At 38.8% G+C, this 25,503-nt stretch overlaps 1 protein-coding gene and 1 long non-coding RNA gene across 2 annotated transcripts in view; both read right to left on the bottom strand.

Annotated features, from left to right (window-relative positions):
• LOC145447143 (uncharacterized) overlaps positions 1 to 25,503 on the bottom strand; it is a 307,246-nt gene that overhangs the window by 64,731 nt on the left and 217,012 nt on the right. The gene's annotated exons all lie outside the window — the stretch shown is intronic.
• On the bottom strand, positions 6 to 23,943 carry LOC145447406 (sodium-dependent neutral amino acid transporter B(0)AT2-like). The gene is made up of 11 exons (XM_080325831.1): positions 22,913 to 23,943; positions 22,261 to 22,429; positions 20,731 to 20,888; positions 20,117 to 20,321; positions 17,795 to 17,997; positions 16,661 to 16,789; positions 16,076 to 16,188; positions 7,744 to 7,912; positions 4,503 to 4,713; positions 3,991 to 4,135; positions 6 to 2,526 (listed from the first exon to the last, which is right to left on the bottom strand). Exons 1-11 carry the CDS (start codon positions 22,979 to 22,981, stop codon positions 2,139 to 2,141), a joined length of 1,959 nt encoding a protein of 652 aa, XP_080181957.1. The 5' UTR covers positions 22,982 to 23,943; the 3' UTR covers positions 6 to 2,138.

Raw genomic sequence — 25,503 nt, forward strand, 5'->3', positions numbered from 1 at the left:
CGATGCTCATCAGTAATTCCTTGAATTTACTACGCAGTCAAATGGAAATTCCCATAATAAATAACACTGAAGACGAACATTTTCGATGGCAAGCAGTCGTAACTTTTCACGAAACATCGAGCTTTTGCGTCAAACTTGAACAAAACTGCTTACATGTAGCGTGATGTAACAAAAAGCCAAACTTTAACAAGAAAGAACCAATAAGTGGAAAATGAATGATTGTAACACATTTTAAAGTGTATTCCGTGCCGACTATCCAGAACTATTAGGGATATAATGAACCAAGCGGAGCCGAACATGGCCTTTCAAGGATTTTAGTATGAACAGATCACTGGTGCCTTATCTTACGAAGAGAATCAAACAAATGACCAGACAGGGCATCGCATTTTTATGAGAAAAGATGTGGTGCTTTGGAAGAATTAATGCCAAATAAACCAGTTTGTTACATGTGTACCATATGTTTTCGTACATTGATTTCGTCCGTATGAAGTAATAAGCAAGATGCCAGTACCCAAGCAACACATAAACGCAGTAGAACATAGCAAGCTACATAACTCGCATACAGCACTGACCATATTCCAAAAATATATAGACATAGACAAGCATACTATGGTTATCGATATTGGATGGAATAGCAGTTGCATACAGTTCAAATTCAGTTTCAACATCAAAAGGACAAACGGATTTCAGCACACACATACACACAAACACACACCAATTTGACATGTACCATACCCTGTTTTCTATCGTGAAAGAATAAATAGACCAGATACACTGTGTTATCAAAATATCGATGACAAATGCCATGCAGGAAATATAAATATATACAATACGGACTCCTGATTTTGTTACAACAGCGTTCATATCTCCAACCACGCAATATACTGTATTACAGAAATAGTTGCCCTTGAACTAATGCAGCATCAATAGTGTATTTTACATGCATCCAACGACAAATTTTACCCGATGCTGACAAAGTAGAATTATTAAAAGAGCAGATTTAGTCAGCTTGTATTCTGTATATATTATCAGCCAGCAGCACTAACGCTACAATTATTAAAGTAGCAATATGCATCAGCAGCTTAAATCCCCAAGTTAAGTCAGTTGCTATCGCACCATCGTGATATCATTACAAAAAATGACACATATGAAGCAATTGCGTTCTTTTCTTCATACTCGAATTTGTGGTAGACTTTGCCAACCATGAACATTGCTCTCATCCAGTGTTTCCGGAACAAAAACAAGAACACAATCAGGGAAATCTCAATGTGAAGCAATCACAGAGTTTGAATTCAATAAAGTATGCCACCGTGGACGTAGTTTCAATGATGTAATTGACAATTCCAGTGAATCACTTATTCATGTCAATTGTTCGCTATCGATAAACTGGTGCAATTCATAGTTACATTGAACTGCAGGTATAAATATCCATTGTAAAGAGGTGTTTAACCTGGTCATATTGGATAAGTGAAGACTCGTGGCGTTTGTCACTACAACAATTCATTTTATATTTTATATGAATTTGGGATGGCCCCCGCCTCAAGCATCTGGCTCATTATAGTCACAACTAAAACGTTTATTTTGATAATAAAAAATATGAAAAACTTTCCCATAAGGTAGTCTTCATGCTAAACTATATCACTGACCAGAACTCGGTCGCAGATATAAAAATAGAATATTTGAGCAGCTTGGCCATGACAATGTCTGTATGTAGCCAGTGATTCGAGCACGAATGGCATGCATTTGGATATTGGATAGGGGCGTGTGGTTCAGGTAGTCATAGCTTACATTGCTGAATGGCATTCTATTTTGGTATCGGAGATCAAAAATGGATTACTGACATTTGACAAAATCAAAAACATTGAAGTATTCAACAAGCACATAAATTTGTGATAGATGACATACCGTGCACTTCGAATTTGATGAAGTTGGAACGGAAATGATATTAACGAGTGTAGAACTGAACGGTTTTAGAAACCCTGTTAGTTTCTACAAGGCCTGACGGATGAAACTTGAGGAAAAATATGAAAAACCGACCCATATTTTGATCGCGATACAGTGGTAGGCTTTCCCAGTTTTCGTACTGATACGCCGATTCATACCGGTGCATCGAAACGTTGGATTTATCGTCTCATGCATTAAACCTTGGAAGACGTTAAAGGCATAGTTGAATCGCTTGGCCCGGCTTCGTCTTTCAATTCTCCGCGCCTGTTTTTCCCGGCCTTATGAATCCCGATGATTTTCGGGTCAAACTTGCCGTAATGCACTAACAGCGCAAATATCGGTATGCACAGTATGGAGCTTAATATTAAAAAGACTATCAACACGATCGCCCACGGCGGGTACGTCAGTTTCACGGACATTCCGGACGGCTGCCACGCGTTGTACGTGGGGTACTTGAGGAATATGTTTACGAAGCTGGCCGCGAGTATGGCGACCATCGCGATTGGACATGTGAATTTCCAGGAGATCTGCCAGTAAATGCCGGGACGCTGATTTATCATGTTGTAGATGTCGTCAGAGAAGCTGAAAGAAAGAAAAACGTTTACCAAACTGCATTAGGTTCCGGAAATACGAGATTCACAAATGCTTGAAGGTAGTTGTGTGCACTGCACACCTATTTAAAAACCATGTCAGATATAAATAACGCAATGAAACCGTACACGTAAACTTTGTAGTAGTTGCAGGGGCCTATCATCTCATCAACGATTAGTAAAGGTGACGGCAAGACTTATTATTAAAATTAAAAAGACTCTCGGCGGTGTTGAATTTTAACACACAATTGAATAATATATTGATATTGAAGTAAACTCTATTATTTCTGGCTGACACTAGTCAGGACTAATCGTCAGCAACTAGTATGGAATTTGAAAATTGTACATCAAGAATCGTATCGCGAAACATTTTATATAATTCAATATCAGACAACACAATTCATAACAACATTTAACAGTCACGCGAGTAAAAAATTTCAAGGTATTGCATGATTATTTTTTTTAATGTTGATGTATCAGTCAGTATGTGACTATTTTAGTGACTTTTGATTTTTGTCTCTTTGCTTCGCCCACTTGAGTTCAGCTCAGGCGTACCAGGCTATAATATTGGAGAAATTAGAAATACATTTCACAGATCGCACACAATTCAAAATTAGCACTTTTTCATGGGCCGCAGGCTGCACACCCACTTTTGCAAAGCAATGTAACGTCCAGCAAAACATGTCAATATGGAAAGTTACCAAATGCCATTGGTAAGAATATCTTTCACTATTCACTTCAGAGGTGGTCACTGGTGGGCAATGAAACATTTGTACTCTATCCCAAGCCTTTGTGTATTTTTTTTGCTTTGAGTACCTACTCTGATAGTTTTTGAAGGTGAAGCTAAAAGACAGGCCTACCGGCAACTAACTGTTGTGAAATATTAGTTAGTCAGACTGTCAAAAGCTGTTGCGAGAGAAAGCTTATTAATCACAACCACATAACATACCGAAACCGCACATATTTGGAGAACACGCAGTCACCACTCAGCATCATCAGTCCCGGGCTGTTGACATCACTATTGCTGACTATAATATTCACAAATCAAGGGCTGGGGTCATAAAGTTATCTTATATGGAGAATGCTAATTGTCCGAGTAAGCTGTTGATCAAAGTTGGATAAGATTTGAGGCTGGAGTCGGCTGGTGAAACTTTTAGCCCCGGTAGCCGCGAGTAACAGTTTTTAATCAGACAGTTAGCATTCTCCAGGATAAGCTGACTTTATAATCTCTGCCCTAAATCTGGAACATGTCAAGTTCATAGTTAGTAGATTTCTCATCACTTCTAGAAACAAATACTAGTACAAGTCCAACACTTCCATTATGATTCAATGTAATATCAGACTGTGGAGAGTGTGACTATTTTGGTCACCTAGCCACTGATATCGAAAGAACATATCTTTGATGATTTTCACTGCAAAAGATTTGACGTTGATTACATATACAAATAGAACTTACTTGTTGTACCCGTAAATCCAAGCAACAGATATACACTCCATCAGCGCTACGGCAACTAGACCAAATGTTGCCGCGTAGCCATCAAAAATATCAAGAAAGTAGCTTCCCGACCTCATTGTGAAGATAAGACCGAGAAAAAACATCACTGAAAAACAAGGGGGCGAAATTTATATTTCCGTCGAGTGTCATCCACAGTGGAAAATAGTATTATAACTATAATTCTCGTCGATAAATTAACTCTTAGCGGATTCAACTGTCGACATACAATGTTCTTTCCCATTCTCCACTGCTTGCTGACGATTACCCCCAGCAGGTGTAAGCCCAAAATATTTGGGTTTATTTAAACAATAATATGCTATCCAATCGTATCTTAGCGGCAAGGAGCATAAAATTTCAGTACTTGAAAAAACTATCTCTCACTACCAGACTCCAATCATTAGAATTAATACTGGATTAAGATTCGAGTACTCAAATCATTATGCACAGCGTTAATTACAAATAACTCCACTTACCCGTGCATAGCACTCCCGTCAGTTTGATCTTTGTGACTTTGTACGGCAGGTCGAGAACCATGGTGATGAAGGCTTGAAGAATACCGAATATGGAGCTGACCCCGATGCAGAACAGCATCAGGAAGAATAGAACGGCCCAAACGGGCGACGCGGGGAAGCTGACGATCGCGTCGGCAAACGCTATGAAAGCCAGCCCGGTGCCTTGACCGACCTGTCAGAAGATGAAACGATTGCAGAATATAATTACTAGGCCTAGGCCTGATTCCGAGTCAAGCATTAATCTCGGCCTCCATTAGAGATCAATACTTCCACTTCCAATTGAGTAGCAACAGCAACTACTCTTGTCTCCCCTTGGCCGTGTAATGGGACAAAGGTTCAGTAATCAATATTTCACTACTGACTTTTGACATTTGGGGCCTTGTTCCCAATTTTTATGCTCAACCAATTAGGAAATCCGTCGCGTCGCTTTTCCGAACGCGCGTAATCAGTATTAAGAATATCGGATGTATTGCAGTATTCACCTCACTGGCGACGTGTAATTCATAATTGTCGCGTGGTCCGCGATCTCATCAAATCTAGAACTCTATTAGGTCTATGCTGCAACAATTGGATGCTTAATCTCACGCATTCACCGATACACGGCAACGCAACTTTGATCTACAATTTAACGGCTTAATATCAACAAAGAGCAAAGAAATAGCAACAGGTTATCTGAAGAACACTGTATTCAAACGGCATTCTTCAATCCACGCTAACATTTTTTTGCTAAAATCCTTTGACACAGCCAAGCCAGGCTTGTGCGCGTCCGGGCCTATTGCAGATGCGGTTCTTCAAGCCAGTAGAACTAGGCTTGTTAGAGACGTGATAAATCGGGCTAGCAACGATTGCACCCAGCACGGCAAAAACTAACGAGAATCGATCTCGCTGAGATGATTGCGAAATCAAGTCATCGATTGGCGCGCGCTCGGCAATCGTTGCTAGCCTGATTTATCACGTCTCTAACTAGCCTAGTTCTACTGGCTTGAAGAAGCGCATCTGCAATAGGTCCGGTGCGAACTATACCGTCGCCTGCACAATAGGGTTGTTCAAAAAAAACTTTTTTTTCCAAATCTCACTCGCCTAATGACTAAATCGTCAGGTTGTCCAAGAAAAAGATGCACACCAAATTTGACTCAATTCCAACCAGTAAAGGCCGTGCAATCTTGAATTGAAATTTTAATTTATTATTAAAAATTATTAAAAAAAATTCTCAAATTTTTCTGTCAACCCCATGAAATTGTTAAGCTGACTTCAAAGACGATGCAAAACAAATTTGAGTCAATTCCGACTAGTAGAAGCGGAGTTATTCGAGTTTTTCGTTGATAATCCCCGGATCAAGGTTAATCCGAGAATTATCAACGAAAAACTCGAATAACTCCGCTTCTACCTGTCGGAATTGACTCAAATTTGTTTTGCATCGTCTTTGAAGACAGCTCAAGAATTTCATGGGGTTGACAGAAAAATTTGAGAATTTAATTTTTTAATTTTTAATAATAAATTAAAAATTTCAATTCAAGATTGCACGGCCTTTACTGGTTGGAATTGCGTCAAATTTGGTGTGCATCGTTTTCTTGGACAACCTGACGATTTAGTCATTAGGCGAGTGAGATTTGGGAAAAAAAGTTTTTTTTGAACAACCCTACTGCACAATCGCATCTGCTTTGCCTGTCCCGCACCATATCATCGTTGGCTTACACAACAATCGCATCCGCAATATGCCTGATGCGAAAGATATCATCGCTAGCCTAACGATCGCGTCTCAGGCCTAGCATGCTTTGGCTCCTATCTCTCGATGGATTGTATGCGGATTTGCGATTGTGATTAAAGAGTGACATCGCTAAACTGAATGACATCGAATGTCCGCAATCGACCTCAAACATGTACGTGCGTACTGTCGTACATACTTGATTGATTTTCGCTAATACTTGAACATAACCGTCGGAAGATGTGTGTCAATGCTTGAGTTAGAAAAGATGAGAAGCGTTTGAAATTGAACCACCTGAAATCGGTGCCATTATAGAACAGATTCCATAACAACTCGGACATTTTGACTTGTGCAAATCGTCGCCGAGGTTACGTAATATGCGTTGATATACGCGTAATACGCGTTGAGAAAGCTCGCGTATTCAATTGTTCGCGAGAGATAAGGGACTCGCTAATTAACAGCACTTCCGGACACGTTGGCAAGCTTATCATACGCGTAAGTTTGTCAACGCGAGGCGATTGTATAATCGTCATTTACGCATTACTTAACGCTAATGAATTGATGCTATAAAAATCGAAACCCCGCCCTCTTCATTTCAAACCCCTCCCATATTTTTCGGCTGGCTACGCGCCTGCACACGGCAGCTCTGAAATAACGTGTTTTGAAAGTTGCTGTTCCTTTTCATATACGCAGTTGATATTGACGCAATTACAGAGGTCATAAATAGACAATTGCACAAAGAACCCCAATATACAGTATTCAACAATTAACAAACCGCTTCAAGAGAGAAGACAACCAAACCACAGACTAAAAATTCAGAGACCTTCGCCTGGCATGGTTCTAATTTCAGCAAACATGAAATCTGACTATTTGAAGGTATCCATATTATAATGATGTAGCGCCAGGCTAGTATTGACTCAAGTCTTAGTTCAGTCGCGATTTTTTGGTGACTAAACTTTAGTCAATCTGTGTATTGACTCGACTTGTACTCGGGTCATTGAGCATGACTCGATTTAGACGGCCAAGACCGACATTTCATTGTAATTTCGAAGAGTAGTAAAGTTACCACACTATTGGTATTTCGATCATTTGTACTGGTAGGCCTACTTGAAAATGCGACTAGAAACTGTTAATAGTTAGGAAAGTTAGTATATTTTAAATGCGAACTATCCGACATCACCAAACAGAACAGTGAAAGTGGGTTTACCTAGACTTCAACTACAAACTGAACAGTCAACACAATGACTTGACTCGGCGGTGAATTGAAAATGACTGGACTAGACTAGAGTCGAAGCGATAAAAGTGGGATTGACTTGTGACTTGGTTATAACCCTGCATAGCGCCAAGGCGCACAGCCGCAGTGCCAAGTTACATTAGATTTCGGGCCACCAGCGGCTTTCAAGTAGGAAATCTGGCATTCCCACGATCGGGTTGGGGCCATGAGCGTCCGATTCTCGGGGCCAATTCGAAATTATTATTACTCTCTGGTTCTCTCACCACTTTCAATTGTTCCTCGAGGCTGCAATCCCAGTTTGTAATGTGGAAGCTGGCGATGAGCTTTGCATCCGACTGATTCAACCTCTTTATTTCCTTCAAGAACATATCGTACCGGGCAAATTTCTGCGGTTCGATGTAGGAGATCGTTTCATTCACCAGTTGTATATTTCTGAATAAATTTCATCAGAGTTATGAGCTGCTTCAAAGTAAATGAAAAGAGGACTGTAAAGTAGCCTATAAGAAAGTTGAACAACTAGAAAATGTTCAGCTTTTCTAAATTAGATGGGAAGTTTTTAGTTTTCCCGAATTAGACTAGAATTACAATTACAGCTACACAGTTTTTCCAAATTGGATTGGAATACTGAATTCACGAAAACTTGGAAATTGAATCAAGTCCAGTTCGTATCAATTAAAAGTTTAGTCTCATAAGCATGAGAATGACAAATGTCTGTACACCGAGCTTGGCTCGTTACGCACTATACAGTTCTTGTGTTGCATTTTCAGGAAAACCATGAATCGGACCAGAGTTAAAGATTATAGCATGGAATTAGATTAGAATTAGATTACCAGCATTTCGCTCTAATTAGACGATATAAAATGCCCAGTTGTTCAAGTCTGACCTACAGAGCCCAGCCCTGGTACGCTGATAAATCAAAAAGCATCGATTATAGGGAGCCTAGAACACACAAGTCGCAATCAAATTCAAATGGCATAATTTTGTTCGAAAAATGAGACCATATGCGATTGTGCGGTAAGTGTCAGTGAACAAAATGCTTAGGGAGAGAGAGAGAGAGAATCTTTATTCGTATACATTACATATAAACATAACACTACAAAAATGTAACAGTGAAATGCGACATGCAAGGTAGACGGGAGGCTCGATATGACATAGTCTTCAGAGCCTAGCCACCCGGGACAGGAGCAATTTTCACAGTCGATAACTAATGAAAAAATAAATAAAATAAAATTAAAACAAACCAACGAACGATAGGAAAAATAAGACACAGTATCATGGACCAATTTGAAATACAACACAAATACAATTTAGCGGTAGTTAGAGATAAGAGAATGAAAACATTGTTTTTTAAAAGCACAAGAGTCTAAATTGCGGAGATTAGGTGGCAGCTTATTCCAAACATTGACACCAATAAAACTGATTGAATTTTGTACTAGACTGGTAGAGTGGTGTTGCACAGACAGAGACAAGTTAGAAGAAAATCTGGTATGATGTTGGTGGGTATCTGAAGGTATCTTGAACAGATTATCAAAATATAGTGGCAGTTCACCCTGATGATAGCTATGCATGAATTTCATTACCTCAAATTTGAAAACGTCTTCCACTTTCAATATTACAACGCTACGATACATGCTATTACAATTCTCATATCTAGATTTCCGACAGAGAATTCGTATGGCTCGGTTTTGCAAGACTTGCAATTTCTGCAGATGTTTTTTCGCAGCAGGTCCCCAAACTACGATCCCATAAATAAGATAGCAGTGAATTAAGGCATAGTAGACTGATCTGAGAGTTTGATGAGGAATTAAATTTTTAAGGCGATAGAGAGCCCCGACACCACGCGAGATTTTAGTTCTTATATTGTTGATATGATCAGACCATCCGAGTTTATCATCAATGATAATGCCAAGATATCTAACAGTTTTATGTGTATCAAGATGTGCGTTATTTACTATAATTCCACTGCGATTGACTTGTGTATGAAACACGAGGGTTTTGGTTTTGGAGGCATTGAGCTGAAGTTGGTTAGATGCCATCCATTTTGACACTGTCGATAGCTTAGTGTTAATGTTGTCAAATGCATCAGATAAATTTTTACCGGGTATAACTAGGCTGGTGTCATCAGCAAACAGTGTGATGTCATTGTCAAATAAATGACCAATATCATTGATGTAAATTATGAACAGCAGGGGCCCGAGAACTGATCCCTGAGGTACACCAGTCTGTATGGGTAGTAATTGTGAACGCGTTGTTCCAATATGAACAAATTGTTTCCTATTATTTAAGTAAGATTCTAAATACATTTTTGCAAGTCCACGTATACCATAGAATTCAAGTTTATCAACTAGTTTGGAATGATTGACACAGTCGAATGCCTTTTTCAGATCTAAAAACACACCAGTGGCAACATTTTTAGAGTCAATGAGCTCATATATCCTTGAGGTAACCTGTAATATAGCTTGAGAGGTTGTGTGGTTATTTCTAAAACCATATTGATTTGAGTTTAAGAGATTCATTGTATTGAGATAACTGTTAAGTCTCTCAAATAATATTTTCTCAAGCAGAGTGGCAAACGGTGACAATATCGAAATGGGTCGATAGTTGCTTGCGTTGGTTTTGTCCCCACATTTAAATACAGGTATCACACGTGCAATCTTCAAGTAATCAGGAAATATCCCTGAAGAAAATGAGAAATTGAATAATTTAGCGATGGTATCTGCTAGGTGAATTCCTATGTGTTTGACAATAATGACAGGTAGTTGATCGTGACCTTGAGCTTTATTGTTTTTCAGTGTAGATAGAACACTTATGACTTAATTTGGTGACGTTGGTTGAAGATAGAATGATGAACTTGGGCGTTTTCCAAAAATATGATGGTGATCGACATCTTCATTCGAGCAACATTCCGAGAGTTTTGTGCCGATGGTAGAAAAGAAACTATTGAAGATCTCAGTCATCCGGGACTGATCAGAGACCATTTGATCAGAAACAAAATCTTTTATTTTGTTAGGTGCCTGAGAGTTGGATTTTCTGTTGATAATACGATTTACGGATCTCCATGTTTCACGTGGATTATTTTGATGTTTAGAAAAGTGTTTCTTAAAATATAGTTCCTTTGCTTTCGTTTTGATTTGAGAGAGTAAATTGGCATATTTTTTGAATTGCAATTGTCTAGATTCTGACCATTTATTTTTCAGTGATCTGTAGAGTCTGTTTCTGTGCTTAATGGATACCAGTATGCCAAGAGATAACCAAGGTTTATTTGATAATCTTTGTTGACGCTTTGATACAGTTTTTAAAGGTGCATGTTTGTTTACGATACAAGAGATTTCTTTCATGAAGTAATCAAATGTTTCATTTAAGTTGTTATCATGGAGGATCACAGCATCGGTTTTATCTGCCAGGCAGTCAAGGTCATAGTAGAAGGAGGTCAGGTCAATTTTGTGCAGATTTCTGCGCATGTACTTTGGTCTCAAGCGTTTAAGACGAGATCCAAATTGACATAATATTGGATAGTGATCACTCAAGTTACATTCCACAACAAAAGGGGATATTGATTGATCAGCAATATTTGTATAGGTATGATCAAAGAGTGTTTTAGATGTTCTTGTGACTCTTGTCGGATGGGTTATAATTTGAGCAGTGCCGTGACTTGATATCATGTCTAGATATTCTCTGACCATGGGTGATGCATCTAATAGGTTGATGTTGAAGTCACCGGTGATAATGAATTTTTTATCTTTACTGTTCAATAACTCTAAGGTCGAGGAAAATTGTTCCATGAAATTGGAAACATTATCCCTTGGGTGTCTATAGATTGATCCAACAATAATGTCGTCTGGGAAGGATGGTATACCAGAAATTTCAATCCATAGCTGTTCACATTGACAGCCTTTTATTTCAAATTCTTGATTCTCTTGGTAAGTTATGTCATCATGTATATACAAACCCACTCCACTAGCCTTGGATTTGGTTGGGCTATGAATAAAAGAATAGCCATCAATATTTATGTTACTAATTGGGTCACTCTGAAGTCTGGTCTCAGAGACTGCAAGTAATGTAACTCGGATATCCAGTGAGCATAGAAATTCATGAAGCTTGCCAAAGTTTTTCTGCAAAGATACAATGTTTACATGACCAATAGCAAAATGGTTGGTCTTGGGTATTTGAATAGAATCAGCTGTAAAATCAATACATTTACATGCATTTAGGTTGTTAAGCTCTACTTGTTTAGTTGATGATTTGTTACTATCAGTGATCTCTGCAGGGGAAGTAGTGGTTTGGCACAATGTTTCATAAGAATGACCAAGAGCAAGATTATTGTTTAGGCAAACATTACAATAATGCTGTATGGCAGTAGTATTATTAGGATGAAAATTAGAAGCACTCACACATCTCTGGTGTAACCAGCAATTCCAGATAACACATTTAAGGGTTGGGTCATCAGATTCGCAATATTCAAAGCAAGCTTTGCAGCGTCGTCTCGCCATATTGGCAGTGATGCGAGAAGACTGCGAGTAGATGATAGCGAGGAATTATTGCAGCTGGTCAAGGTCATTTTGACAACGAAGATGAATTTTTTCCTCACCAGGAGCTCTTCTTAGGAATATGCGGCCATTGTTTATCCATAAATAATCATAGTCGTGTTTCTTTTTGAAAGTTTTGGCAGCGGTGAGCAGGTCACGAGCATTCTTGGTCAAATTTTCATTGATAAACAGTGAAGTCCTTTTTGGGATCCCAAAATCTTCAATTTTCGATAGTTTGATTCGTGCTTTCAGGATGAGATTCCTCATTTTCAATGAAGTAAATCGGACCAGTATTGGCGGCGGTAGGCTCTGGTGTTTAGAAGGCAAGCGGTGAGAAATGGATATGTCGTTGGCTGTGACATCTATCCCAAGAACTGCGACAGCATGAATGATTAGATTGTCAGTGTTAGGGTGATCTCGTAGGGGTGTAATCCGTGTAGCCAGGGGGAGTTCGTTGGTCGAAACCCCTAACTTTTGACACGCGCACCCCACTCTTATAAATGTCAATTCTGTTTCCAATATTTCCTCGGTCACTGGCACTAGCTAACTTGTAGCACACTCTTGCGCAACGACCGATACATATAATGGATTTTTCTTGCGTCTTCTCTTCTAGAGTGTAGTACAAGCGAGGGCTTTTTCCTCGTGCGTGCAAGGGAGATAAGGTAATTATCTCATCATAATGTCATCACAGTGTAGGACACTATACTCAACTCATCGCTTTCCTGAACGCGCGTAATCAGTATCACCTCACTTGCGACATTTTATTCGCACTATGAATTGCCCAGTGGTCCGCGATCTCATCAAATCTAAAACTGTATGAGGCCTATGATTCAAAAATCGGATTCTTCATCTCATGCATACACTGATACACAACAACACAACTTTGATCAACAATTTGTCGGTTTATTATGAACGAAAATAAAGAACAAAGAAATAGAAGCAGGTTATCTGAAGATCACTGCATTCAAACGACAATCTTTAATCTACATTTTTTGTCAAATTCCTCTAACACAGCTGATGTATCCCATTCAATTTCTCGGTGGTTGTGCGTTAAAGCCAAGCCGTTCAACCGTGTTGCTTTTATGGTGCTGTGTAGATACATCTTTATCTGGCGTAAGGTCGAAAATGACCGTTCCGCAGAAGCAATCGTCACTGGTAGCGTCGACAAGATCTGCAATACATGAATACAACAAACGAATCAATACAAACAACTGATAGGAGATTCGACTAATTGTTTTGATAGAAATAGCCGCTCGAGCCCTACCTGTAGCAATCGCCTGACATCAGGAAATACGTTATCAGGAGCAGCGTTGAATGCAGAGATTGCTGTCGCAGGCAAAGATAGGGTATCTGCATTCCGTGATTTGCATCGCCACTCTTACAACTCGTGTTGTGCAATGGCCCAATCATCGAAATCGTATCCGAATTATCTCAACACTTCGATGCTGTTTGTTCCTTGAGAAATCCCTGAAGGAAATAATTTGATACCTTACATTCCATACATCAAAATATTTATAATTGAATCAACATTTCACACCTGCATTCATCTTTGAGGGCAAAATTGCATATCATCGTGCTGCCTGGTGAAGTGTAGCACAGAACCGGTCCAAATGTATGCTAAAAGCCTGCTCACGAATGTCGACGTCGCTTGCACTCCTCAGGCCTCGCGATACCATTGGAATCTTGTGTTACTAGTTACCATGTCTTGAAACACCGTCTTCATCAGCCAGGATTTCTTTAAAGGAGTCCAGGACAGTCGACACAATATCGGCGCATTTTAGAATGTACACATCTTCGGCTTGTATGGCCATCGAAAGAGAAGTGTTATGCCGAGAACGGTCTCGAGAATTTTCAAATTCGTCAGGAGCATCATCAATGGAGAAATCCTTCTGCCGCAGACTCGATGGACGGATTGTCATCACCATTTTCTATTTCGCCGCGAGAGTGGACAACGGCGGAATAGATCTCCCAGAACCTTAGCACCGCTTCAAACCGTTCCACCAAATGGGTTGTGCGAGGCGACATGAGTCTCTTTTTACGAGTGCTTCACAATTGGCATTCACGTCTTGCTACAAGTTTGGATTCATTCTTTCCACTACGTCTCCAGTTCCGCGAGAACTTTCGAAGCCTTCCGCTCGCACGACAGCAGTAACGAAGCAGACTTTTGCAGCACGTTCTATGCAGTATTCCCTAGCCTTTTTCCAAGTTTACATGGGCTCAGTTACAAACAGTATCAATTTCTGAACACCTGTTTCCTCCATGGCAAATAGGCGACAAGGCACGCTGTACTCTCCGTCCTGGGACGAACTATAGGTTAGCCATTTAACCCTTTGCGACTGTTTAACACAGAAGAGTCGGTATTTAATCGAAGATAGCTAGACATGTATTGGTCATAAACTATTGCAATTGGTTTCTATGGATAGCTCTTATAAATACGCATACATCAGACCATGTATAACCTATTATTGCAATGTATATCCTGCTTGAAATGCAGATTGAACACGCAAAAACGTTTCCCGCAAAATTGAATTTATAATGATGTTCACGTGAATGACCGCCTGAAATATAAACCATTGTATCTTCCGTTCTAGACGTCATATAACCAATTACAATTATCTTCTCTGACTTGTTGTTGGTCATACTATTCTATGAAAGTCCTTATATCGAAGACTAGCACGTAGAAGATGTTTCAAATTGACGTGAAAGAAGCATAGCTTATTAAGTGAAAATCATGGCTGTGTAAGATCAACCGACTCGTTGCAGTTTCAAACAGATGTACAATTGCTTCATGCAATAGCAAATTGTACGTATGGTTAGCCATTATCCTGACATATTCATCAATATCCCTATCATGAAGCTTAGTTTTGTATAAGAAAGCCAACACCAGCTCTAACACTACACAAATAAGCGTGAGAGTTAGGCTATTTTGGTACCCGAGCCTGTAATAACAACATCATATAGAGGCAGTTATATATCAGTTTTAGATGACACACGAAGTTACTGTTGGCTTCTATGAATACTGTTGATCATACATGGAACATTAGCCGTGTAGAATACAGTTCAAATTGATGTGAAATAAAGCAATAATATATCACGTAAAATGACTTCTCGAGCGTATATGGGCGCTGGGCAGTGCCGAATAAGGCAATATGTGTATACTTACAGATCCCTTATGCAGTTGCAAGTTACATATAACAAGCAACTGGGGTTGATAACACTTCAATAGCATGAAGATATATACGATCTAAGGGAAAATTGCCAAGGCAGTTACTATGTTATGTAGAGCTGGACGCGCGTTGCCTTCAGCGAGAAGAGAATACGAGATTACGTTACGTTCCAATCGATTACTCATCGGCGGCGGCCGCGTGATTGTACTTATCATCCCTACCTTTCCAAGATCGTAGCGCTGGGCTATGAAGCGCTATAGTAGCGTGTAATGTCTCATTGGAACATAGAGATTCATGCGGAAGGCAATCAGGTGGTAATATACCAAAAGAGGGCCTAGGTATGACGTCAGGAGATATAGAAGAACAAAATGATATTTTATTTTCAAGAAATCAAAAACATTTTCTCGCATAACGTTATTCCCTCTGGCGTCTGAGCCGTGAGAGTATCTCAGACCGCTAGGCAGCTACTTCAGGTTTACGGCAATATATTGGGTGTCGATTTAAGCCATATGGATGACATTTTATAGTTTTTTTGTGGATGCACTAAAATTTTGGTCAGTAGGCCGGCCGGTTTCAAAGGGCTAAATGTCTCGAGCCTTGAGTGGGAAAATTGAAATGTCGGTTCAGTCACCTATGATTGGTTGGATAATTAAACTTAGTTTGCGCCTCAATCTCATAACCGTGCTGGCAAGCAATTTCTGATTATCTAATATCGAAATTCTAGCATGTATGTAAGAACGTAGCCCTTATTAAAGCTATGTTAGTTCATATAAAAAAATCAAACCCCTTTTTTTCGGCAGGCTACGTGCCTGCCTGATCATGCAAATGATAGCATTAAAAACAATCTGTTTTCTGCAGTGTAGGTATTTGCGGTAAAATCATCGTTGACACTCAATCCATACCTGGCCATGCACTCCTTGGTTTCGATCTGAGCCTTGTACCCGAGAACGGAAAACACAGTGACGCACGCGAAGACTGAAGTTAAACTATTAGCAGTGGCAACAAATAAAGCGTCCTGTCAACAAAAAAGATAAGATCCATGAATTCTCTTCAGTTATGTCGAATTTTAGTTACGATTACACTAGGAGCTAATGTAGTAAATATATTCATAAGCTACTTGTGATATTTGTATCAGGCTGACTGCGCATAGCTTAACACACTGGAACCGAATCAGTGACCCAAACAGTAGGCTACTTGACTTCGAAAAGTTGGTTTGCCTCACAATTTACCTAACTCTGTCATAGGCGTTAGAATATCAATAATATTATATAGCATTTTGTCAAGATTGGATTTATCAGCAATCCTGTGACATAGTGTTGTATGATAGCATAATATTACAAATGAGGTAATTTTACATTTAACGAAATTTATTACTGTGTATCACACCACTCTGGATTATGATCTAAATAAATGAGAGAAGGCGTCAATATTATTTCATGTAGGCTATTGACAGAATCTGTATGCTACCATATTGTTATGGTACTCACTTTTCTGCAATTATTATGAATCGGATTATAGCTTGAATATGCGATGATTGCACCGTAACCGAGACCTAAACTGAAAAAAATCTGAGTAGCCGCTTCCCTCCAGACATTGACGTCAGCGAGTTTCACAACCTGAATGGAAAAAATTCCCGGAATGAAATCAAAAGAAGTCAAATTTCGTTACTATTTTCACGCACAGGAAATACTCCATTCATAACAATTATAACATGAGTTAACCGATTGATTATGAAACCGAGTTTTGGATCTGTACATGAACCATAACCCGAGGCTACTTCTAAAAAGTCAAACGATTAATCGAAGTAAGTCCATCCTGTATCAAATTGTATGTTATTAGGTTGCATATGCCTATAACACCCTTGAGACTGAGATAAATCCGTTTAATAAATCCAGCAGAAACTGATGAGCTTGCCACAGTGTGATGGTGAAAAATGATCTCGTAATTGAATTACCTGTGGTCACTGGGGCAGGGATAATTGTGTACCTTAGCGATTTGTTCATATTTCGATTATTAAGCTCCAGTGGACTACGTACTCAACTCAAGTGCCACTCATTATGACGTCATTACAGTACGACAAAGTTGAGAATTCAAATACTTACATATAACTAAACTAATGGCAATTGACCATGAATACAGATTTTCAAATATGAGTATAGCGTTTTGATTTTGAGACCATACCACAGGCCGATCATTAGCCAGCTTCCCAAAATGCCATTCACATAAACAAAACAGTTGAATAGTATATTCATATTGAAATGGACACAGGTATTTTTGGCTGACACTCGTCAAGGGGTAATCATTAGCATCTAGTAGAGAATGGAAAAGGTATTGTATATCAACAATCGTACCACAAAATATGATATATGATGTTCTTTTCCATTTGCTACTAGTTGCTGACGATTACCCCTGACGAGTGTCAGCCGAAAATATCAGGGTTCATTTCAATATGAATATACTATTCAATTGTATATTGAAGTTCTGTACCTCCAAGCTGTTCAAATAAACAAAACAGTACATGAATCATTGTACACAGCCCTGTTGAAATCACAGGGTTTGCAATTACTTTACGAACTCCCCCCCAGTCTATAATAAGATTCATGTGAAGTAATTCAACTCACGTCGGGTTTGAACATGTGCTGAACGCCGGCGAGGGCCCCTTCCAAAGTCATTCCCCTCACGAAGAACGCAATCAGTATGATGTACGGAAACATGGTGGCGAAATACATGACTTTTCCTGACGACTTTATGCCCTTCATGATTCCGAAAAACACCAGGACCCACGCAACCAGAAGCGAAACGGCCATCTTCCAGTTGATGGTAGCTGAAAAGCACGAAGCAAAATGAATAGAGATTCATCATTCATTTTCACACACACATACCATAGGGTTTGGTCGGTACTAGCTAGGATTTTGAATATGATTCCAATATAGTGATAATGGAGAGAGAAACTAACAAAATAAAGACGCGATCATGCCGATCATGAAGAGGTTATCATTGGGGCAAGTTTTTGCAACCTTTTTTTTACAGCTTCCGGCAGCTTCCAAATACTCAGAAGATATGTAGAATGGTGTTTTAAGCTGTTTGGAGGATTCTACTCTTATATTGCAACTTTTCTCCATTTTTTTCATGCAACTGGTAACTTTTTTGATTTTTCATGCAAATTTTTGCAACTTTTTTCGATTTTTATGCAACTAACTTTTTCCTGGAAATATTTGTCACTGTATGTAAATAGATTTTTTCACTGTCGTTTAAATTTGAGGACCTTTCTGATTCGAAATACATTCAGGCTGGACCTCCGAAAATTATATGTTCACCGGGTCAATTTTTCCCGGCTATTGATTTTGTTGAAGCCGCCAACCCTGTGTTTTGCTACAGTGCCTTGGACACGGATTGATTCGAGTATCTCGTGCCCTAATAATTTCAAGGAACTTGTTGATAAATGCTATTTTTTAGAGCAACTTTCGTGAAAAATAAATGCAACTTTTTACTGCAATTTTTGTGAAAAATAAATGCAACTTTTTTCACGTATTTGACTGCAACAAAAACTTGCTCTAGTTATCATATTTTCGAAGATTTGATAGAATGTTCACGTTATTATTTGTCATTACAAAAACAAGTTCAGTACAGCGTATAGGTGGTCCACAAAAGTGCTATCAGGTCTGTTGCAACAAAATTGAAATTGAGTCGCAAAGATATTAAGATAATGAACACGTTGATTCATGGCATGATTATAGTTATAGTTCTACCTATGGAAGGTCATACAAAACACATTTAGAACAGAAATAATTGGCTTAATACTTCTATTTTTACGGATAATTTGAAAGTAATCGGCAATTTTCCAGATGAAGAAAGCATTAAGAAGTTCCCAATTTATCCTCTTAGTGACAATTTACACTCGTTAGTCTCGTCAATGGGCTGATAACCATGCAATTACAGAGTATAATCTCACAGATCTCGCCAATAATTCCACATATTCCGCAGATTACAGTGCCATTGTGTGACATACCCTACAGGCCTACAGCACACCTCTCATACACCTCCAACGAAGGACCTCTAAATCGAATTCAATATGATAGCAATAGATATCAGTAAAGATAACAGTGCGCCTGGTGGATTAAACATTTAAACTAATAAATATCATCAAGTACACTCTATTGCAAGTCAATATACTATTTAGAACAGGGGGTTCTTAACCAGGGGTCCATGAGCCCCTTGGGGGTACAAAGCCTCAGATCAGTGGATACGAGATCGTCGAGATGCATTGCGGAATTAGGCCTATACGTTATCTGGAACCCAAAATCCCTTTCAACCGAAAACTTTTCTTCGCAATAGGAGCAATCTCACATCACCGGTCTTTTTGATTTCAATCTAGGTACGGTAACATCATAAGTTGTGTTGAAAATGGGACAGGGGTATGAGAATTTCTATTGAAAGTTCAAGGGGAACGATGTTAAGAAACACTGATTTAGAATGAAAGTGGATTGATATAGACATACGGTAAGCAAAGATACTAAATATTTTCAGATGAAACAGTAATCCGGGATCTATCTATTTATAAATATGTGTCATATCCTAGCGCAACTTCAGCTAAACATCCAGTTGTGCATCACAAATACAATCATGTTGGATAAATACTACTCAAGGACACTCGACATGAAGAAGAATGCGAAAAGTTCTTCAGATTTCCCAGTAAAACCGACAGGATACAATCCCAGTAACAATGAATGATACTTGACAGTCAATCATTGAATTTCAATGCATTCTGATTGTTAAAAAAAAAGGAAATATAAGCAGTATCATTATAGGAACAATGGTGAAAATGACCAAAGATCATAGTGATAGTATTTCACTGATACACTCCAATCATGCAGGGCTTGATAACGGATAATATTGAATGAGATCAATCACTTTATAATAATGTAATACGCTGTTGTTCTTACCCCCTTCCTCAATGGAAGTTGAGATATCCAGAGTGCTCCTATACCAGAAGTAATCAGTCGGCGAGCTAGCAACACATTCAGGCACTTCGGTGCCATTGATGATCGGGCACTCAGACCATGGCAATGTTGCTCGAAATGAGTGAAACAAGTAGTATATGGTCCAGGCCAGGATTACATTGTAATACAGCCCAATCAATAGAGACACCTAAATGAAATGATAATCCCTTGAAATAGAATTGTCCCCTCATGCACATTTACCATATTAAGTCATCCAATTGACCTCCAACATTTATATACACAATGAATTACTATGTGTATCAGCCTACATCAATTTTGGACCAAGACAAGAAATAGGTCACATTTAATTGTGACTGGCTCCCGTATCATATCATAGTCCTTGATTTTTGATTTCCGATATGAACATGGCTTCTACACATATTGCAATAAATGCTTTTCCATGTCGACAGTGTCAAGGAAATGAGAGGAGGATGCTACTGAATTGCATGAGAGTCAATTGGGTAATAAACAGCTATTCATTACAACGTTACAATACATCATTGGTACCAATTGCACCAACCCAGTTGGATCAAGACTATGATTTGCTTTCAACTTACAACTATGCTTGCAAAACCTATCCCAACCAATCGCGCATCTATACTGCTCCAAACGCCAACAGCCCCTTTGCGAATGTTCTGACCCACGCTGAGTTCGAGGAAATACAATGGGTATCCCATAAACAACAGCATAAGAAAGTATGGTATGAGGAACGCACCTGTAATAAAAAATTTCAATTTGTCATAAACCAGTCAGTAATACAAAGTTAGTAGAACATCATCAATTATAGACGGAAGCAGCATCACTGCTAAACAACATGTACACTGTACAGGTTCAAAGGATGAAATGATGCATGACACGCTACATCCTGTACTAACGCTAGTGTCTATAATTTGGTACAGTGGCAATATTTGGTATGCTTATGCACTTCCATCACAGCAATACGCATCTAAAATCCTCAAAGTATGGGTTTACTGAAATTGCAATCTGTGAAATCAGAGTTCAGCTGTAGATATTCATGTGCAGTATGTACCGCACTTAATTGATGAGGTTTAACAGTACGCACCAATAACAAAATTGTAACTCTACGCCTGATAAAAATGATCTCAGAGAGTCAGAATATATACTGGACTGACTATTTTAGAGCGAAGTTGGAACCAAATTTTTCATCTGACCAAGCGTTATCGTACATGAAAATCCTGCTACAACTACTTCGAATTCGAGAGTGATTATACATACAATCAAACTATTACCGTACCGTATACATTAGGCCTTTATATTAACAGATTGGAATTATCTGAGATGCAAATATCAATTTGGGACATGTGACAAACAATTTAGTGTCTGAAATGAAATACAACACAGGTCAACTACATATTAAATGAACTGATTGTAAATAACTTCCAATACCAAATGAAGGAAATCACAAAAACTAATTGCGACGTGAACATAACGTTTATATATACCATTGGAAACTGATCATTTATTTGGATGAGGTCAATCTATAATCACAATTTATTAGTTCCCTTATGATTACACTTAACCATTCATAAATTATGTAAAGTACTCCAGCTTTTGAAGAGAAATGCCCCCAACTTATATACACAATTCAAAAGCAATTGATGTTCTGAGGTCATAACATTCACGCCCCCAAATTCCTCCAATGGTTGATCTATGAAATGGAGACAGGTCACATTCCAGGGTGTATACAGAGAACATGTTGACCATGAAAAAAATTCAGTATCATTACAAGAAATTCAAATCATGTGATCACCAGTGGAAAATGTTTACTTTACGCATAATTACGTTAAATTTCCGATACTTTATTTACAAATTCGATTATCAATTTAAGATCTAGGCATGATTAGATGGAAACCAATGTTAGTCGTGCCATTTCGGGATGTCATCAGGATGATATGATTGATAACGATTTTATTCAATTGCATTTTCATGCTGGCAATTAATTTTAGATGCATAATCAACACCGTTCAATCATATGAAAGAGGCAGAAGAGAATGATTACAACATTCAATGTCTTCTGGAAACTGCAAAAGTCTGAAAATACCCACATTTCAATCGATGTTCCTTACCTCCACCATTTTTATGACATAAGTACGGAAACCTCCAGATGTTTCCAAGACCCACTGCAAACCCGAGTGCCGCCATGATATACTGGAATTTGTTGTCCCATGCTGGTCTCTCGCTGTCAGCTTGATTGTCAGATTCCGAGCTGGATGAGGACTCAACACTCTTCCTATCCTGAAGCATGAAAGTCATAAGTGAATCTCGATAATCCAGCAGATCGGGATTGAAATTTTACATAGTCATAGTCAGTCGTTATAAAAACATTTGCCACACAGGTCCCATCCCAAGTTAGTAGGCTATTGTTTGTAACTATGATCCGAAATTGATTTATGCATATATATATATTCTCAATATTCTCATTCAATTTGGTTGTAACACAAGACAGACCAGACAGACCAGTTGAACCCAGTCGAATTATATCGACCATAAACTTGTCCAGACACCAATTTGAGTATTCGGGTTCTTTGGAAAGAAATGCAAGGTTGCTGTTAATTGTATTTGACAGGGCGCTAGGAAACTTGGCACGCAACGTCGGTTGACAACCGCTGGTCTAAATCTTCAAGTTCCATATTTGCCAGTGTTACGATCTGTTTTAGGTTGGATGAATCAATGAAAATCTCTCTCTAATTACAGAACGCACTTTATACATTTACTTACAACATTAGCGTATTGTCTTTCTTCCTTGTCCGAAATGGCACTTTCAATGTCCATGGTGGTATCTCCCATCTTGTGCAGCAACGCCTTTCAACCCAACTGACCACAGTCCTAACTTAGGCCTAGCGACTATTATGGCTGAATAAAAAACAAAAATATTGTGGAATCAAATCAGATACTTCCAGTTCTTGTTATGAGAGGATCTTATAATGATTACGAATCACAACAACTTAGCCTATATGTCATTTTGCATCCCTGAGAGAGGAAATTTATTCAACTGATAAGCAATCTCACATTTACTACGGTAATCAGGAAGATATGTTGCCTTCAATAGCGAGTCTGTATTCGTATCATTCTATGCTATACACACACACACGGCATGTTTGTGCAATGGTGAATTTGAAGTTGACGAGATCATATCGGTTCAATCTATAGCCTAGACATTGATATTTACTTACAAGATAACCGATAAGAAGACGCAAACAGAAATCCACATATTGTTTTCTACGAATTGGGTCAATTGAGTTTCTTATTTACTTATCAAATCGGTTTACATATACAAGATAAAAGAATAATCATGTCGATGAGGGGGTACGGTAGGCCTAAGGAACGATTATTTATTTATGGGACAGATATACTTACTAGGCTAGCTAGAAGTAATAGACAGGCCTATAATCATTTTCAAACACATTGATCCAATTAATCGTTTTCCATTCAGCTTTTAGTTATGCTGCTACGAAATTTTAGAATAACAAGGACTAACGTACATACGGTACATAAGATACGGTAAATAAAAACAAAATCTATCAAAGGCCACTTATAATTTCAAGTAGTCTATACATTGCCATCAACTCAGCGAGTATGACTGACTCAGAGATATTCAGCCACTTTCAGATGATGAGTGATTTTGCTGTTTGTTCAGGTACAGCCCTGATAGCTGTTGCGAAAGATAACAGCCTTGTCCTTATGCACCAGTATTTTAACATAAACAAATATTTTACTGCCCAACTACAGATTCTAGTCATAATATGTATGGAAACGTTTTGGTATAGAATGTGCCTTATGTTTATTACATGAAATGTACCTTTGATTTGTTACTATTATCTAATAACATTCAACTCCGCTTCAGCTATACTCTCTCATGACGTATATCAACCGGTCCATTTACTACAAATGATGTGAAATATCTTTGGCGTGCCAGACTGCCAGACAGGCTTAGCTTAGCGTCACAATCAGTCGGGCGGATTATCTATTACATCAGAACCAACCTTACCCGAACACCACAATTACTCATCTTCATTAATATTTCCTCCGGCGAAAACAAACCGCCAAATTCCGCAAAACACTGCGTCGTAGTATTCATTAGCAAACACCGGTGAACCGAACACTGAACACTGAACAGTGAACAGCCACAGCCGCACGAATTTCGCTTGACATTGGATACTTGTTTCCATGGGTGTGTCTGTGGCGACGCCCACTACACACGTTGCATGACGAAATTTCTAACCGCGCCATTCGTGATCCCCAAGGTATTATATCGTTTGAGATAGTAGACATATCTTATACCGATTGAGTTTCAGGAAACCGTTCTACCTTTACTATGAATTAGTGTGTCTTTGATTTATCGTTAAGGTTGTATCTAGAACTTGTTTCCGCGCTAAAAGCGTTCAGCTTGTCGCGAGCAACACGCGGATGTGGGCGTTATGAAGGCAGGTCGGTTAGAGTTAAGCAAAAATCTTGTCGTTCCGGATTACTGATTTAGACTTTAGAAATACAAAGCTTGTTCAACTCTTGCTGACATCGAACAGGATTGGCATACTTTAACATTAAAGCGTCAACATTTAAATATTGATGAAGAAAGTCGATCGGAAGTAGAGCGGAAATATGGTTGTCTACCTTTTACGATGATGTGAGAGAGTATTTCAACTTCTCCCGTGTGTGGCTGTGGGGTTAACTCAGGGGCAGTGACAGACGTTGTATTCTATTATAAATCGTGTGTCTTGAACGGCTGACAATAATAAAAATATCTGTTTATGATTATTATACCATAATGTCATAACGAAAGGCAATGAACAGTTCTCTCGAATTCCCACTTTTCCGTTTATTTCAAAGTACGAATAACGCTTTCCCTGTTTTGTTCTGGGCTTCTGGTTTTAATTTAGGTAAAAAAAAACGTGAATTTTATAGTACCAACAGCATCATCTTGCGGTCACGTGCCGCACGTGATTCGGGTTTCCAATTCCAATCTCGCAGATAACCGAAACTCCTCGGTAATGTCCATCTCGGTAATAGCCAGATGTGGTCAAGGTAGTCAAGAAAGCTACTCAAGTAGAAGTAGCGACGAAAAAATATACTCAAGTACGAGTAGAAGTACTTTTTCCATAAGCAACCTAAAACTACTTGAAGTAGATGTAGAATTGTCTGACTTTAAATCTACTCAAGTAAGTAAGTAGTTGTGAAAACGATCGTGTAATTCGTTCACATGGGTTATCAAAAGGTGCAAATTAAGCTATGCGAAACGTGCCGAGCTTGATTCATATTGATGCATACCAGGAGGTATCCAATTTTCGACAGCATAAGCATTCGTCCGCATC

The sequence above is a fragment of the Botryllus schlosseri genome, chromosome 9 (assembly GCF_051294905.1).
Source record: "Botryllus schlosseri isolate E-star chromosome 9, Bs_hap1, whole genome shotgun sequence".
NCBI lineage: Eukaryota > Metazoa > Chordata > Ascidiacea > Stolidobranchia > Styelidae > Botryllus > Botryllus schlosseri.